At 38.8% G+C, this 17,878-nt stretch overlaps 2 protein-coding genes and 1 long non-coding RNA gene across 4 annotated transcripts; all 3 read right to left on the reverse strand.

Annotated features, from left to right (window-relative positions):
- Window positions 1-3,201: 3,201 nt before the first annotated feature.
- Window positions 3,202-6,938, reverse strand: LOC117293339 (uncharacterized protein K02A2.6-like). 2 transcript variants are annotated; one of them, XM_033775624.1, is made up of 2 exons: window positions 6,885-6,938; window positions 3,202-6,615 (listed from the first exon to the last, which is right to left on the reverse strand). In XM_033775624.1, exon 2 carries the CDS (start codon window positions 5,082-5,084, stop codon window positions 4,203-4,205), a length of 882 nt encoding a protein of 293 aa, XP_033631515.1. In that variant the 5' UTR covers window positions 5,085-6,615; window positions 6,885-6,938; the 3' UTR covers window positions 3,202-4,202. The 2 variants fall into 2 exon arrangements, with proteins under 2 accessions (XP_033631515.1, XP_033631516.1); XM_033775625.1 differs by lacking the exon at window positions 6,885-6,938 and having other exon boundaries at window positions 3,202-6,090; window positions 6,551-6,628.
- On the reverse strand, window positions 3,592-4,197 carry LOC117293571. The gene has a single exon (XM_033775931.1). It carries the CDS (start codon window positions 4,195-4,197, stop codon window positions 3,592-3,594), a length of 606 nt encoding a protein of 201 aa, XP_033631822.1.
- Window positions 6,939-7,220: 282 nt separating the features above from the next.
- Window positions 7,221-10,703, reverse strand: LOC117293340. Its single transcript, XR_004519432.1, has 3 exons — window positions 10,506-10,703; window positions 9,716-9,812; window positions 7,221-8,461 (listed from the first exon to the last, which is right to left on the reverse strand). It is a non-coding gene; the product is annotated as an uncharacterized LOC117293340 (long non-coding RNA).
- Between the last annotated feature and the right edge of the window lie 7,175 nt (window positions 10,704-17,878).

The following is a 17,878-nucleotide window of genomic DNA, read 5'->3' on the forward strand; positions in this document are numbered from 1 at the left end:
GAATAAGGTTTCATGAAATCAGACGTTATGGGGCCAAGGATATGAAATGTATTGGACCGAGGATTTATGGGGCTAGCTTTGTTCACATGTGTGAGTAATCGTACTAACACATGACGTCAGTGTGGCATAAATCTACGACATGCACAGTATAATTTACAATACACATTTTACTCTTTATACCTGTAGATTCGGGCTCTGCATAATGAAAGCTAAATGAAGCCTTATAAAACACCCATTATTCACACAAAAACTTACTGCAAAAGTACTAAATGGGAAGTAACAAAGTCAATGTGTAGAGCAGCTGAAGTGGATGATATATTTCCATATATCCTGAGGTGAGCATCCTGCAAAGCTATACATGTCAATGTTTTTGGTGAAGTAGTCGTCAATGCCATTTTTGAAGACGTTTGTTGATTGGGAATTAACAACTCTAGTTCAACCATGGAGATTCCTTCCTCCATGGTTCAACGAACATCACATGGAAACATGGCACCAGTTAACACACAGTTTATACATAAAATGAATATCAATCATACATACATTGTCCTTGACGAAGAATGTGGATGCTTCCTTTGCTAGATGAACCCCAAAATTGGCAAGACAAAAACAGCTGGGGTGGCGCCCATGTTGTCTTCCTGCTGTGTAGATGGTCTCTCAAAAATTGAACCTAGCAGTAGCGCGTATAAGAAGACCAATTACCCACTCGCTCGAAATAAAAAATCAAACTCCTTTACGAGCGACTACTTCGTTAGTGCAGATGGGTTTAGAAGACTTATGTGTAAACAAACATTAATACTTGTGAAATATTAGTAAAATTCCCCATTTTAAGAAGCCTGAACATCTGATGACGTGACATTTCGGGGCTCGTGAATAACGCCAGATCAAACTTCAATTCAAAGGGAACTAAGTCTAGATCTGCAATGCTAAAAGGTAAACAAATAACCTCGTTTTCACGGGAACCGTGTGACATCGTCCTTTCCTTTACTAATGGTGGGTACGACTGAACTATGAGGTAGTACAGCTGGGAACGAGAGTGATTGTTGTGATTGTCACGTGTCCGACCTGTCAAGTGTGAACGAATCAGTATGGTGTGATTTCCTGTGCTGAAACAACTTCTACATGTTTCAAAACTTAGCTTGATACTGATAACACTAGCAGAAGGTGAAACATCAATCATTTAGAAGAAAAAAGTTTATTAATAAATTAGTAATAGTAATAAATTAAAACTTATTACTTTAAGCGCCGTCTTTTTTCATGGCGGATAATTATGCTTATAATTAGACTATGTTTTAGAATGGGCACTTCAGGGGGGAATATTTGTTTTGTTTGATGGGCCATACATTACTTGACCCCCTTGTCAAGTTCCCCCGTGGAATTTTCAGGAGGGAAACCTATCAAGTACATTTAGTCCAAAATATCTGTAGTGGGGGGGGGGGGGGGGCACTGTAAATTTGTTGGCAGGGGAATGTTAAATTAATTGATTAATTTTCCTTCCCCTCCCCATCTAATAATAATAATAATATTAGGTTCTTAGTGCTTTATTACATCCCTAGGGGCATATCAAGGTGGTCAATATTTTGTCCTGTAAGAAAAGTAATTGAAGTATGAGACTATTCCTTTAAAGCACATGGTTCACAAGGTGGTGTGTTGACGCAATATGCTGCCAATCAAACCAGGAACACCGGGGCGAACCTCTTCTCTTTTCGATAAGTGCACTGGGTTCGTTAATGTGCGTTACACAACACACGGGACGAAGTAATGGTTCAGTGTCTTGCTTATAAGGACACAAGTGTCACGACTGAGATTCGAACCCTCTGCTGATCAGAAACACAAGAGTTCAAATCCAACGCTCTTAATCGCTCGGCCACGTCACTCCAAATCCCAACATATGCATCAAATAAAAAATCTCCCCCACATCTGGGTTCTACCATCCTGTCACGGCCCCCACCCCAGGGGCCCCGTCCGGATCCCCGCAATCTAAAACAAAAATAAAGAAGAAAAGTCAGTTTGTCTTTCTTTTAGATATGAGATGACATTAATTTATTATGACTTCTTAACTGCTGTACAGACAAGTCACAGCTACTAATTTTCACAAGCTCCAGTGCTGCAATATAACTCGGTATTAGACCTTAAACACCAAGAATGTACAAGTTGACATGTTATGATATTTAGATATTCATAAATAATCTCATTAAACGCCTCCTGATGGGGCTGATGGGCATGGCTACAGCCTAGTTCATACTTCCTGCCAATGCGAAGCAAATTTTGACACCACAGGGCTGTTTTCGCAGTGAATATACCGCAAGAGTTGAACACAGCTCAAGTGTTGCGAACTATTCACTGTCAAAATTCTTAGTGCATTCGCATTCGCAGGAATTCAGAACCATCCAGGCTAATTTCTTTCAGAAAATGCTGATTATTTGGTATTGCCATTTGTTGGGTTTTAATAAGATGTCTGTGTACATATTGGCGAGATATACAGTTTTACTCTTGAGTAGAAAACTATCTGATCAGGGACTCTCTGATTGAATGAGGTCCTTGGTCAGATTTTCTCCTAAACAGTACCAAGGAAATCAGTAAAAATAAAACCATGGAAATGATACTGCAGTACATTTCTACAGTGTAGTGTATTTCGCGTGGGATGGTATACACATAATGAATGTTTATGAGTGCAATGGTGCGAATATGTTCATGAGTTGAAAGATGGAATGTTCTATTCAACGAGGCGGAGCCGAGTTGAATGGAACATTCCAGCTTTCAACGAATGAACATATTCGCACCATTGCACGAATGAAAAACATTCATTATTTGTTTTATATAACATCCAAGTAGATCTTTGTCATTTTGATTGAAAGACACAACTTTCAAAACAAACAAAGCGTAGGCCTACAATTTTTGATAGTATAATCCGAATGCTAGTAGTATTAGTAATTTTACTAATATTATTCCTTGCAGTAACACTGCTGCGTTACAAAGACGCGCACGCAGTGATGTTTTTACTCAGCTTTTTCGAAAAGTACCATTGCACGCTGGCAGCGTGCAATGGTACTTTTCGGATGGAACGAAAAAGCACGGTGAGTGACTCAGCGTGCAATGGTACTTTTATTTGCTATCACGTGACGGACAATCCTCCAATCAAATGGCAAGGATCGGCTTGGGTGTTATATAATAGACAATAATCCACACACTGTGCAAAGGAGCTGCCATACTGGAAAAACGTTTTATTAACTATACCTGGGAATGCAGGTCATGGTGTGACCTTTGACATGAGCTGTATGCAAAGTAGACAGTACTTAATATTTATGAGCTGGGTGTAACCAAGTGGGCCAAAGCAAATATATCACAATTCCTCCCCACTAAATATGAAGTTGCTTTCAATGTTCAACAAGTCCGGTAAAACAAATAATAAACAGTGATCCATTAAATGTAGGTAAACAACAGTTCCAAACAACTTGTTTGAGTGAACATCCAGAAATGAGTAAAGTCCATTAAATATCAAAGTAATCCATGGCAACATTTTTGTTTGTTGAATAAAACACCTTAACTTTGACTTTAAACGTCTTCTTTTGTTTGGTTTTTATGTGCAGTCAGTTATAAATTGAGTTTATCAGGAGGTTTATGTTCGCGTGCGGGGTAGCGACGTTCAACAACATGAGGACTACCCGACATGGAAGGTTTAGTAGGTGATGATGTTTCACTAGGTTCAGTAAGGTCTGGTTCAACTGGTGTTGGTGTAGGATTGTCCATTTCCGATGGTACGATCTGTGGTATGACATCATAGGGTACAGGTACATTGAGATTAGGGGGTTTCCCAATGTGCGAGTCGAGAAGTTGGTCAATATGGCGGCGCCAGATCATGTTTGGACCGACACAAACTTCATAGGACACAGGTCCAGTGCGAGCATGTACCACACCAGGTATCCATTTTTGATTGCCTCTGTAGTCGCGAACAGAAACAGTTTGACCAATGTGAAACTCACGCGTTATATTGGCAGATGTGTGTGACGCAGTCTGATCCATTTGCTTGTTGTTGACATGGCGACGGACATTAGGCTTTAGAATATCCAATCGTGAACGAAGGTTTCTCCCCAAGAACAACATTGCTGGAGATTGTCCGGTCGTGCTGTGTGGGGCACTCCTGTATGCAAAAAGAAAGTTAGCCAATTTGGCTGCTGTGGAACCCTTCTCCCCACTCATTGATTTCAGCGCTTGTTTGAAGGTTTGAACGAATCGTTCAGCGAGCCCATTCGTAGAAGGGTGTACGGGGCAGATGTAATATGCTTTATCCCGTTACGCTTCAGAAATGTTTGAAACTCGTCCGATGTAAACTGTGGGCCGTTATCGCTGACTAACTGCTCTGGCACTCCATTCCGTGCAAAAATGCTGCGTAGAATTTCAATTGTGCGCGTAGAGTCTGCAGATTTCGTACTCACAACCTCAGGCCACTTGGAGTGGGCGTCCACAACTACAAGAAACATTTGGCCAAAAAATGGGCCGGCATAGTCAATATGAATACGCTGCCATGGTGTTGTGGGCCACTCCCATGTGTGGAGTGGTGCTGACTTGGGATTGTGCTGTACTTTTTGGCATCCAGCACAACCTTTCGCAAGTAGTTCAATGTCGTTATCGAGTCCAGGCCACCACACATATCCACGAGCGAGATTTTTCATTTTGACAACTCCCAAGTGACCCTGATGCAACTCGGCGAGAATGGTCTCACGTAGTTTTAGTGGAATTATCACACGTAATCCCCACATAAGACATCCATCGTGCAGTGAAAGTTCATTCCTGCGTACGTTAAAGGGTTTAAGTTCAGCGTCATATGTGTTCGGCCATCCTTTCATGGTGAATTCACAAGCTTGGGAGAGCACAATATCGCGAGCCGTTTCTTTGCGTACTTGAGCACTAGTGACTGGCATTTTCTCCAGCTGAGACATGTGGAGAAGATCATCCGGGTCAATGTCTTCAGTCCGAACCTCAGGTACTGGCAGTCGCGAAAGTCCATCCGCATTACAGTGCTTAGTGGTGTTCTTGTATTCTATTTCGTAGTCGTGACTAGCAAGAAAAAGAGCGTATCGCACCATACGTGATGCTGTTGTCGTGGGAACACTCTTAGCAGGATGGAAGATGGAAGTGAGTGGTTGATGATCCGTAACCAATGTAAACTTCCGTCCCTGTAGATAGTTATTAAACTTTTTGACATCCCATCCTCGTCGCCAGTTGTAGTGTATTTCGCGTGGGATGGTAGACAATAATCCACACACTGTGCAAAGGAGCTGCCATACTGGAAAAACGTTTTATTAACTAGTCTATACCTGGGAATGCAGGTCATGGTGTGACCTTTGACATGAGCTGTATGCAAAGTAGACAGTACTTAATATTTATGAGCTGGGTGTAACCAAGTGGGCCAAAGCAAATATATCACATACAGAACCAGTTATTCGATGAGAGCCATGCAGTATACAACACTATAAGTTTAAGACAGTTGCCTTCCAAAGACTTTAAAGACGCTGATGGCAGCAGACTTAACAGTCCCTTTTTTTTGCAGCTCAGTATTGGCGCGCATAGGTATGAGCATGTGCACTACACGCAAGAGCTGTTACAAAAGGACCGTCCAAACATCTCCAATTGGTCACATACTCACATTCAACTCATATTACTTTTTTGTCCCAAACTTTCCAGCTCAACAGTGAAAACAAAAAACAAACAGAAATCCCCCAAACTAGGCATTTTCTTTTGAGAGTGAACATCTGTTCTTTCATATCATGGCAGTTTAATTTTGATTGATAAAACTTCCGACCTAATAACTATGTATGACCTGGGAGTGATCACATAGAGCCGCTGGCCTCATGTACACTGCTAAGCAAAAATAAGTGGGTATCAATAATAAACAAGTTTGCCTGTAGAGTTCTTTTTCAGCAAAGAATCAGAAAGTACCAAGAATACAGTGCTTAGGACACTTCAGCGCAGGGTTTCACAACCAAAATAAAAAGATCACTTAGGAGTATTGTAAACTCATTATTCTTGGTAATGGGCACATGCTCAGAACTACATAAACAATGGACATTTACCTGGTTAGTCTGCTGCCACCTAGCAATCTTAAGTCTCCCATTGGTCCTAATATTACAGACACATATTCAGTAGTGTTTTGCAACCTTCAAATTGGTCATACATGTACTTCGGTACCCTCGTGTTTGCTGCCACCTAGCAATCTTAAGTCTCCCATTGGTCCTAATATTATTACAGACACATATTCAGTAGTGTTTTGCAACCTTCAAATTGGTCATACATGTACTTCGGTACCCTCGTGTTTGCTGCCACCTAGCAATCTTAAGTCTCCCATTGGTCCTAATATTATTACAGACACATATTCAGTAGTGTTTTGCAACCTTCAAATTGGTCATACATGTACTTCGGTACCCTCGTGTTTGCTGCCACCTAGCAATCTTAAGTCTCCCATTGGTCCTAATATTACAGACACATTCAGTAGTGTTTTGCAACCTTCAAATTGGTCATACATGTACTTCGGTACCCTCGTGTTTGCTGCCACCTAGCAATCTTAAGTCTCCCATTGGTCCTAATATTACAGACACATATTCAGTAGTGTTTTGCAACCTTCAAATTGGTCATACATAGACCTTTTCGCAAATACAGGGGCGCGTGCGTAAAGCTAGGAATTAGGTGCATTGTGGTCTTGCTGGTATCCAAATTTGATCCATATATATCCCACAATGCACCTCATTCAACAGTCTGCGCATGCGCATTGGTATTTGCGATAAGGTCTATGTACTTCGGTACCCTCGTGTTTGCTGCCACCTAGCAATCTTAAGTCTCCCATTGGTCCTAATATTATTACAGACACATATTCAGTAGTGTTTTGCAACCTTCAAATTGGTCATACATGTACTTCGGTACCCTCGTGTTTGCTGCCACCTACCTGGCCAATGAACCCAAACTAAGTGTATTAAAAGGCAGACAAGTTACAAGTTTCTTGCACCTCTGTTCAGTCAATTACACATTTTGCTCACTCCATGCCTTGGCTAATACACATGTTGACTGATGGTCAAAAACAATTAATAAAACAGGGTTCAAGTGTGTGAAATAACAGGTTTTACATTCCTTTTTAGGGAAAATTTAGTGGTTGCCAATATTGGATTCAAGAATTATATTGGAGAAACAAATCTCAAGTTGAGTTCACACTCCAAGTCACTGGAGGCAATCTTAAGTCTCCCATTGGTCCTAATATTACAGACACATATTCAGTAGTGTTTTGCAACCTTCAAATTGGTCATACATGTACTTCGGTACCCTCGTGTTTTGGGTATTTCAAAACTTGCTCTACATTATGCAGCAATATTCTGAGGAATTTCAAACCGAGTGTTCATTTGTAATCTACCAGGTACCAGACATTACAAATAAATTCACAAAATTTCCTAGAAATGTCTCCCTCGCTTGGCCATTTATAATTACACAATAATTTAAATTTTGAAGATTTGGCATCAGCAGTGGTGGCGACTGCTTCCCATTTTTTACAACATCAACGATGATTACTATAAAACAGCAAAAATCAGGTACAAAGATGTTTCAGGTGATGAAGCTGCCTCTGGACAACTTTCTCTGCTAAGCAATAAGCTATCTGGGAATCTGGTCGTAAAGCAGTACAAATGCAGTACGACTCAGTTGCCCAGTTCTGCTTAGTGAATTTGGGCGCGTTATGATATTCAATTCCTGGCAAGGTCTATGTCTTTGCCTCGAGCGGCACCCATCATCGACAGCCGCTTCCCGAGCAGCCCCAAATTATTGCAAGGACAGGTTGTGAGGACCGGCTGAGCACTCCAGTGTCGTCGCAGCCAGACCGGGGCAGCGTTGTCGTTACAGCTGGTGCAAAGAACAAACGCGGGCGACACAGCAGCGAGAATCTAGACGAGAACTCACAGTGGGGGACGGACTCCTCATCTTCGTCAACGATATCCCCACCGACGAGACTCACTCGCGGAATCTCCAATGAGAAACAGGTGTTCTCCCCGCTGTCCCCGCACCCGTCTCGTAGATATCCGGCCCGGTTTCCCCCCTCGTCGGCCACCCACCCGAGAGACAATTCAGCTCGCTGGCAAACATGGAGGGAGGTGGCGGAACCCTTTCCCCGAATTTAGATCTTTCCTATCAGTCGAGGAGTCCTAGAACGGTTTGTAAGCATGCATCGGATCTTTTACCGACTCCTTTAGACTTTTGTTTGGACTGCAGCATCTGTTCCCTGCTCATTTGACTTGGTTCCTCGTTGAACTCTGATGACTTATTCCGGCATGTGTAGAGATCATCTGGAGAGCTGAAGAGTCGTTGTTCATGTCCATGGAGGGCATGGAATGGAATGAGGATTTCCTCTGGTGTGCATGGGGGTGAGGAGCTATGGGAGCCCCCATCATCAACGAAGCTGGACTCCATCTCACCTGGCTCAATACACCTGGTGTGGTAGGAATACAAAAGATAATCAGTAAGGGTTGTTTACCACAGTACGTAAAGCCCTGATTTTACTTCTTGCCAATGCAAATGCAAAGCGAAATTTTGATGTCATAGGGCTGTTTTCAAATTATTAGTTGCGAATTTGTAACATCCAAATAGGTATCGCATTCGCATTCGCAGGAAGTATGAACCAGGCTTTAGTATATCCTCTTTTTTCTGAATCTGTAACAGGGCGCACACAATAAAACTGAAATACCATCCAATATCAAAACTCTTTCCTAAAAGTGTCGCTCTGAACATCAGTTTCACACCTTTCTGCAGGACTCAAAAAGCAAGCATTGATTTAAAACTATGCTACTTTTATTGAGCATAAGTCAAACCCGTCAGCCATTATCACTATTCAATCATGGTGTTACTGCAAGCCTTACTACTATAAATCAATCAAACCTGTAGGCTGTGGTTACTCAATGAAATTGGTCTTTTAGCAGTTTTCTTGACCCTGAAAAGAGCTATCAGTGACAGCTTCAACAGAGTTGTTGTGACATGTTGTGGCCAAGTGGTTAAGAGTAACCAACTCAAGTGACAGTGTTTCTGGTCAGCAGAGTGTGGGTTTGAGTCCCAGACATGACACTTGTGTCCTTTGTGTCCTTGTGTACTTTACCTTAGTTGCTTTGTTCTTCAGATAGGACACTGTACAAGGATTGGCAATGTACGTACAAGAAAATTTCATTTCAAAAGGTGGTAGCGTTTTGTTTTAGATATTGCTACTAATGCCCGTGTGGTCAGAATAGTCCGTAATTGGAATACACAAGTTCTGGGGAACATTCCATACAGATACATTTCTCAGACGGAACCAAGTAAGTTTTTATGGCATTAATTTTTGGAGGAGTAATTACCAAAGGTAAACCCTCCCTCAAAGCTTTTTTTAAGAAGATAATAATTTCAGCAACAGATAATATTTTCAGGAAACTTTCATAAGCAAATACTAAGAGAGGTTTGCGGTAACACTATGTAAAAATATCTGAAAAAACCCAGTGGTTAATGACTCAATGTTTGAATTAGTATGCTCTGATCCTCTTCATGAGAAAGCTGGACTTTGTTGCTGGATGCTGCCCAAGTACTTGGCTGAGTGGTGCACGAAGTGATAACAAATACATAATATGGCATTGAGACGAATCTGCTCAGACAGATTTTGTCCGTCCTTTACAATTGTGTGTGCTTTGCATTGAGCTCTGTGCATGACAATGGTTCTTACCCGAGTGTTACTGCCCTCTTTGTCAGAAGATGGTCCACGGCTTCCAGGATGTTACGTAGGCAATCCTCAAAACACTATCTTTGATTCCTGCAGGCACCTTCATGGGGAAAACAGAATTTCAAAATTGATCATTGATAACAACCAAATAAATACAAATTATTGCAGGATCAGTAATTTTGAACCTTTTACATAAATTGGTTTCAATCTGTTCATTTGTTATACCAGGCTTGTTTTTACACACACCAGTTTTTGTGGTATTTATTGTGGGGTGTTGTGGTCGAGCAGTTAAGAGCACTGGACTTGAGCTCTGGTGTTTCTGATCAGCAGAGTGTGGATTCGATGCCCAGTTTTGGCACTTGAGCGAGACACTTTACCATAAATGCTTTGTCCTTTGGCTGTGACATTACTCTGTAAAGATTTGTATTGCGTGTAAAAGAACGTAGAACACTTAGAGTAGGGGTAACCCTGGTGTGTCTGGTTCACAAAGTATATAGGCACCCTTTTTTACACATTTCCTCAGGCTTGCGAGCTACAGTGGTTATTCTATTATGAGACATAATAATGACAGGGAAATGAATCATGAGTTACAGCCAGGCATATCTACTCGTTAATTACAAAAACAACTCCATCAATTTAACCTTTACAAACTCCCACACCAATACCAAGAGGCAATCAATAGATTCAACCCATTATATCCTAAATCAAACAGGGTGCACTGCAGCCTACAAGCCAGGAACTCGACAATGAACGCCCACCCAAACCCATCAGCAATTAACCCATCTCAACCCACCTGCGAATACCATCTCCTTTGGTTCAGCCAATACACCTCAATGAATTCTACAACCATTTCCAAACACCCACAGACACCAAGTGGTCCTTCAGACACCCAAAATGTTTACCCATTTCCATCAAGCCAGACAATATCTCCTAAAACAATAAACTACAGAAACAAACCGGGCAATCTCGGTGGTCTAGTTGGTAAGACACTCTAGAATTGCAAAGGTCATGGGTTCGAATCCAACCTGAGTAATACGTCTGTGATTTTGTTCACAGGGAAAGTACTGAGTGTACAGTGCTAACACCAATCAGCGTCATGCAGAAACGCTTTACAGATTTAATTTTTTTTTAGAATCCCCTTTCTAAAACCACAATCCTTAGAAGGGAATCTTTCTCGTAATGTTACACATTAATTATCAACAGCTGCAGTGCTTCTTACTAAGTTAGTTTTAAATTTTTTGAGTATTTACCAAAGGAATACCTTCCCTTTAAAGCCATAGGACACTTTCAGTAAACACTATTGTCCAAGGCCCACACTTCGTGTATCACAATTTCTAAATCAAATAACAAACCAGTGAAAATTTAGGCTCAATCGGTCATCGGAGTCTGGAGAAAATAACGGGAAAACCCACCCGTGTATCCGCGCGTTTCATCCACTTACCAGGGTTAGATAACATGAAGCAGAGGTTGAGGGCGCTACAGTTATGGTTTCAAATGATACAGAAAGGAATACTGAACACATTTTATCGGTGTGGGATGGGTAAACAAGCAAAAGTTTGAGATTTATTGAGAATTTTGTAAGTTTGGATTTTTGGTCAAAAATCAAAAAAATCTGTGATGCCGGCATCACAAAATTTTCAGATTTCGGGTCAACAAATTTTGGGTGATGTTATGGTTTCAAATGATACAGAAAGGACTACTGAACACATTTTATCGGTGTGGGATGGGTAAACGAGCAAAAGTTTGAGATTTATTTAGCTTTTTGTAAGTTTGGGTTTTTGGGCCAAAATTTAAAAAATCTGTGATGCCGGCATCACAAAATTTTCAGATTTCGGGTCAACAAATTTTGGGTGATTTCATGGTTTCAAATGATACAGAAAGGACTACTGAACACATTTTATCGGTGTGGGATGGGTAAACGAGCAAAAGTTTGAGATTTATTGAGAATTTTGTAAGTTTGGATTTTTGGTCAAAAATCAAAAAAATCTGTGATGCCGGCATCACAAAATTTTCAGATTTCGGGTCAACAAATTTTGGGTGATGTTATGGTTTCAAATGATACAGAAAGGACTACTGAACACATTTTATCAGTGTGGGATGGGTAAACGAGCAAAAGTTTGAGATTTATTTAGCTTTTTGTAAGTTTGGATTTTTGGGCCAAAATTAAAAAATCTGTGATGCCGGCATCACAAAATTTTCAGATTTCGGGTCAACAAATTTTGGGTGATTTTATGGTTTCAAATGATACAGAAAGGACTACTGAACACATTTTATCGGTGTGGGATGGGTAAACGAGCAAAAGTTTGAGATTTATTGAGAATTTTGTAAGTTTGGATTTTTGGTCCAAAATTAAAAAATCTGTGATGCCGGCATCACAAAATATCAGATTTCGGGTCAACAAATTTTGGGTGATTTATGGTTTCAAATGATACAGAAAGGACTACTGAACACATTTTATCAGTGTGGGATGGGTAAACAAGCAAAAGTTTGAGATTTATTGAGAATTTTTGTAAGTTTGGATTTTTGGTCAAAAATTAAAAAATCTGTGATGCCGGCATCACAAAATTTTCAGATTTCGGGTCAACAAATTTTGGGTGATGTTATGGTTTCAAATGATACAGAAAGGACTACTGAACACATTTTATCAGTGTGGGATGGGTAAACGAGCAAAAGTTTGAGATTTATTTAGCTTTTTGTAAGTTTGGATTTTTGGTCAAAAATCAAAAAAATCTGTGATGCCGGCATCACAAAATTTTCAGATTTCGGGTCAACAAATTTTGGGTGATGTTATGGTTTCAAATGATACAGAAAGGACTACTGAACACATTTTATCAGTGTGGGATGGGTAAACGAGCAAAAGTTTGAGATTTATTTAGCTTTTTGTAAGTTTGGATTTTTGGGCCAAAATTTAAAAAATCTGTGATGCCGGCATCACAAAATTTTCAGATTTCGGGTCAACAAATTTTGGGTGATTTTATGGTTTCAAATGATACAGAAAGGACTACTGAACACATTTTATCGGTGTGGGATGGGTAAACGAGCAAAAGTTTGAGATTTATTTAGCTTTTTGTAAGTTTGGATTTTTGGTCAAAAATCAAAAAAATCTGTGATGCCGGCATCACAAAATTTTCAGATTTCGGGTCAACAAATTTTGGGTGATGTTATGGTTTCAAATGATACAGAAAGGACTACTGAACACATTTTATCGGTGTGGGATGGGTAAACGAGCAAAAGTTTGAGATTTATTGAGAATTTTGTAAGTTTGGATTTTTGGTCAAAAATAAAAAAAATCTGTGATGCCGGCATCACAAAATTTCAGATTTCGGGTCAACAAATTTTGGGTGATTTTATGGTTTCAAATGATACAGAAAGGACTACTGAACACATTTTATCGGTGTGGGATGGGTAAACGAGCAAAAGTTTGAGATTTATTTAGCTTTTTGTAAGTTTGGATTTTGGCCAAAATTTAAAAAATCTGTGATGCCGGCATCACAAAATTTTCAGATTTCGGGTCAACAAATTTTGGGTGATGTTATGGTTTCAAATGATACAGAAAGGACTACTGAACACATTTTATCGGTGTGGGATGGGTAAACGAGCAAAAGTTTGAGATTTATTGAGAATTTTGTAAGTTTGGATTTTTGGTCAAAAATCAAAAAAATCTGTGATGCCGGCATCACAAAATTTCAGATTTCGGGTCAACAAATTCTGGGTGATGTTATGGTTTCAAATGATACAGAAAGGACTACTGAACACATTTTATCAGTGTGGGATGGGTAAACGAGCAAAAGTTTGAGATTTATTTAGCATTTTGTAAGTTTGGATTTTTGGTCAAAAATCAAAAAATCTGTGATGCCGGCATCACAAAATTTTCAGATTTCGGGTCAACAAATTTTGGGTGATGTTATGGTTTCAAATGATACAGAAAGGACTACTGAACACATTTTATCGGTGTGGGATGGGTAAACGAGCAAAAGTTTGAGATTTATTTAGCTTTTTGTAAGTTTGGGTTTTTGGGCCAAAATTAAAAAATCTGTGATGCCGGCATCACAAAATTTTCAGATTTCGGGTCAACAAATTTTGGGTGATTTTATGGTTTCAAATGATACAGAAAGGACTACTGAACACATTTTATCGGTGTGGGATGGGTAAACGAGCAAAAGTTTGAGATTTATTTAGCTTTTTGTAAGTTTGGATTTTTGGTCAAAAATCAAAAAAATCTGTGATGCCGGCATCACAAAATTTTCAGATTTCGGGTCAACAAATTTTGGGTGATGTTATGGTTTCAAATGATACAGAAAGGACTACTGAACACATTTTATCGGTGTGGGATGGGTAAACGAGCAAAAGTTTGAGATTTATTTAGCTTTTTGTAAGTTTGGATTTTTGGTCAAAAATCAAAAAATCTGTGATGCCGGCATCACAAAATTTTCAGATTTCGGGTCAACAAATTTTGGGTGATGTTATGGTTTCAAATGATACAGAAAGGACTACTGAACACATTTTATCGGTGTGGGATGGGTAAACGAGCAAAAGTTTGAGATTTATTTAGCTTTTTGTAAGTTTGGGTTTTTGGGCCAAAATTTAAAAAATCTGTGATGCCGGCATCACAAAACTTTCAGATTTCGGGTCAACAAATTTTGGGTGATTTCATGGTTTCAAACGATACAGAAAGGACTACTGAACACATTTTATCGGTGTGGGATGGGTAAACGAGCAAAAGTTTGAGATTTATTGAGAATTTTGTAAGTTTGGATTTTTGGTCAAAAATAAAAAAAATCTGTGATGCCGGCATCACAAAATTTTCAGATTTCGGGTCAACAAATTTTGGGTGATGTTATGGTTTCAAATGATACAGAAAGGACTACTGAACACATTTTATCGGTGTGGGATGGGTAAACGAGCAAAAGTTTGAGATTTATTTAGCTTTTTGTAAGTTTGGATTTTTGGTCAAAAATCAAAAAAATCTGTGATGCCGGCATCACAAAATTTTCAGATTTCGGGTCAACAAATTTTGGGTGATGTTATGGTTTCAAATGATACAGAAAGGACTACTGAACACATTTTATCAGTGTGGGATGGGTAAACGAGCAAAAGTTTGAGATTTATTTAGCTTTTTGTAAGTTTGGGTTTTTGGGCCAAAAATACAAAAATCTGTGATGCCGGCATCACAAAATTTTCAGATTTCGGGTCAACAAATTTTGGGTGATATTATGGTTTCGAATGATACAGAAAGGACTACTGAACACATTTTATCAGTGTGGGATGGGTAAACGAGCAAAAGTTTGAGATTTATTGAGAATTTTGTAAGTTTGGAATTTTGGTCAAAAATCAAAAAAATCTGTGATGCCGGCATCACAAAATTTTCAGATTTCGGGTCAACAAATTTTGGGTGATGTTATGGTTTCAAATGATACAGAAAGGACTACTGAACACATTTTATCTGTGTGGGATGGGTAACCGAGCAAAAGTTTGAGATTTATTGAGCATTTTGTAAGTTTGGGTTTTTGGGCCAAAATTTAAAAAATCTGTGATGCCGGCATCACAAAATTTTCAGATTTCGGGTCAACAAATTTTGGGTGATTTCATGGTTTCAAACGATACAGAAAGGACTACTGAACACATTTTATCGGTGTGGGATGGGTAAACGAGCAAAAGTTTGAGATTTATTGAGAATTTTGTAAGTTTGGATTTTTGGTCAAAAATCAAAAAAATCTGTGATGCCGGCATCACAAAAATTTCAGATTTCGGGTCAACAAATTCTGGGTGATGTTATGGTTTCAAATGATACAGAAAGGACTACTGAACACATTTCATCAGTGTGGGATGGGTAAACGAGCAAAAGTTTGAGATTTATTTAGCTTTTTGTAAGTTTGGATTTTTGGTCAAAAATCAAAAAAATCTGTGATGCCGGCATCACAAAAATTTCAGATTTCGGGTCAACAAATTCTGGGTGATGTTATGGTTTCAAATGATACAGAAAGGACTACTGAACACATTTTATCGGTGTGGGATGGGTAAACGAGCAAAAGTTTGAGATTTATTTAGCTTTTTGTAAGTTTGGATTTTTGGTCAAAAATAAAGAAAAATCTGTGATGCCGGCATCACAAAATTTTCAGATTTCGGGTCAACAAATTTTGGGTGATGTTATGGTTTCAAATGATACAGAAAGGACTACTGAACACATTTTATCAGTGTGGGATGGGTAAACGAGCAAAAGTTTGAGATTTATTTAGCTTTTTGTAAGTTTGGGTTTTTGGGCCAAAATTTAAAAAATCTGTGATGCCGGCATCACAAAATTTTCAGATTTCGGGTCAACGAATTTTGGGTGATGTTATGGTTTCAAATGATACAGAAAGGACTACTGAACACATTTTATCGGTGTGGGATGGGTAAACGAGCAAAAGTTTGAGATTTATTTAGCTTTTTGTAAGTTTGGATTTTTGGTCAAAAATCAAAAAAATCTGTGATGCCGGCATCACAAAATTTTCAGATTTCGGGTCAACAAATTTTGGGTGATGTTATGGTTTCAAATGATACAGAAAGGACTACTGAACACATTTTATCGGTGTGGGATGGGTAAACGAGCAAAAGTTTGAGATTTATTGAGAATTTTGTAAGTTTGGATTTTTGGTCAAAAATCAAAAAATCTGTGATGCCGGCATCACAAAATTTTCAGATTTCGGGTCAACAAATTTTGGGTGATGTTATGGTTTCAAATGATACAGAAAGGACTACTGAACACATTTTATCGGTGTGGGATGGGTAAACGAGCAAAAGTTTGAGATTTATTGAGAATTTTGTAAGTTTGGGTTTTTGGTCAAAAATAAAAAAAATCTGTGATGCCGGCATCACAAAATTTTCAGATTTCGGGTCAACAAATTTTGGGTGATGTTATGGTTTCAAATGATACAGAAAGGACTACTGAACACATTTTATCAGTGTGGGATGGGTAAACGAGCAAAAGTTTGAGATTTATTTAGCTTTTTGTAAGTTTGGGTTTTTGGGCCAAAATTTAAAAAATCTGTGATGCCGGCATCACAAAACTTTCAGATTTCGGGTCAACAAATTTTGGGTGATTTCATGGTTTCAAATGATACAGAAAGGACTACTGAACACATTTTATCGGTGTGGGATGGGTAAACGAGCAAAAGTTTGAGATTTATTGAGAATTTTGTAAGTTTGGATTTTTGGTCAAAAATAAAAAAATCTGTGATGCCGGCATCACAAAATTTTCAGATTTCGGGTCAACAAATTTTGGGTGATGTTATGGTTTCAAATGATACAGAAAGGACTACTGAACACATTTTATCAGTGTGGGATGGGTAAACGAGCAAAAGTTTGAGATTTATTTAGCTTTTTGTAAGTTTGGGTTTTTGGGCCAAAATTTAAAAAATCTGTGATGCCGGCATCACAAAATTTTCAGATTTCGGGTCAACAAATTTTGGGTGATTTCATGGTTTCAAATGATACAGAAAGGACTACTGAACACATTTTATCGGTGTGGGATGGGTAAACGAGCAAAAGTTTGAGATTTATTGAGAATTTTGTAAGTTTGGATTTTTGGTCAAAAATCAAAAAAATCTGTGATGCCGGCATCACAAAAATTTCAGATTTCGGGTCAACAAATTCTGGGTGATGTTATGGTTTCAAATGATACAGAAAGGACTACTGAACACATTTTATCAGTGTGGGATGGGTAAACGAGCAAAAGTTTGAGATTGATTTAGCTTTTTGTAAGTTTGGATTTTTGGTCAAAAATCAAAAAAATCTGTGATGCCGGCATCACAAAATTTTCAGATTTCGGGTCAACAAATTTTGGGTGATGTTATGGTTTCAAATGATACAGAAAGGACTACTGAACACATTTTATCAGTGTGGGATGGGTAAACGAGCAAAAGTTTGAGATTTATTTAGCTTTTTGTAAGTTTGGGTTTTTGGGCCAAAATATCAAAAATCTGTGATGCCGGCATCACAAAATTTTCAGATTTCGGGTCAACAAATTTTGGGTGATGTTATGGTTTCAAATGATACAGAAAGGACTACTGAACACATTTTATCAGTGTGGGATGGGTAAACGAGCAAAAGTTTGAGATTTATTGAGAATTTTGTAAGTTTGGATTTTGGTCAAAATCAAAAAAATCTGTGATGCCGGCATCACAAAAT

The sequence above is a fragment of the Asterias rubens genome, chromosome 8, assembly GCF_902459465.1.
Source record: "Asterias rubens chromosome 8, eAstRub1.3, whole genome shotgun sequence".
In the NCBI taxonomy this organism is placed as follows: Eukaryota; Metazoa; Echinodermata; class Asteroidea; order Forcipulatida; family Asteriidae; genus Asterias; species Asterias rubens.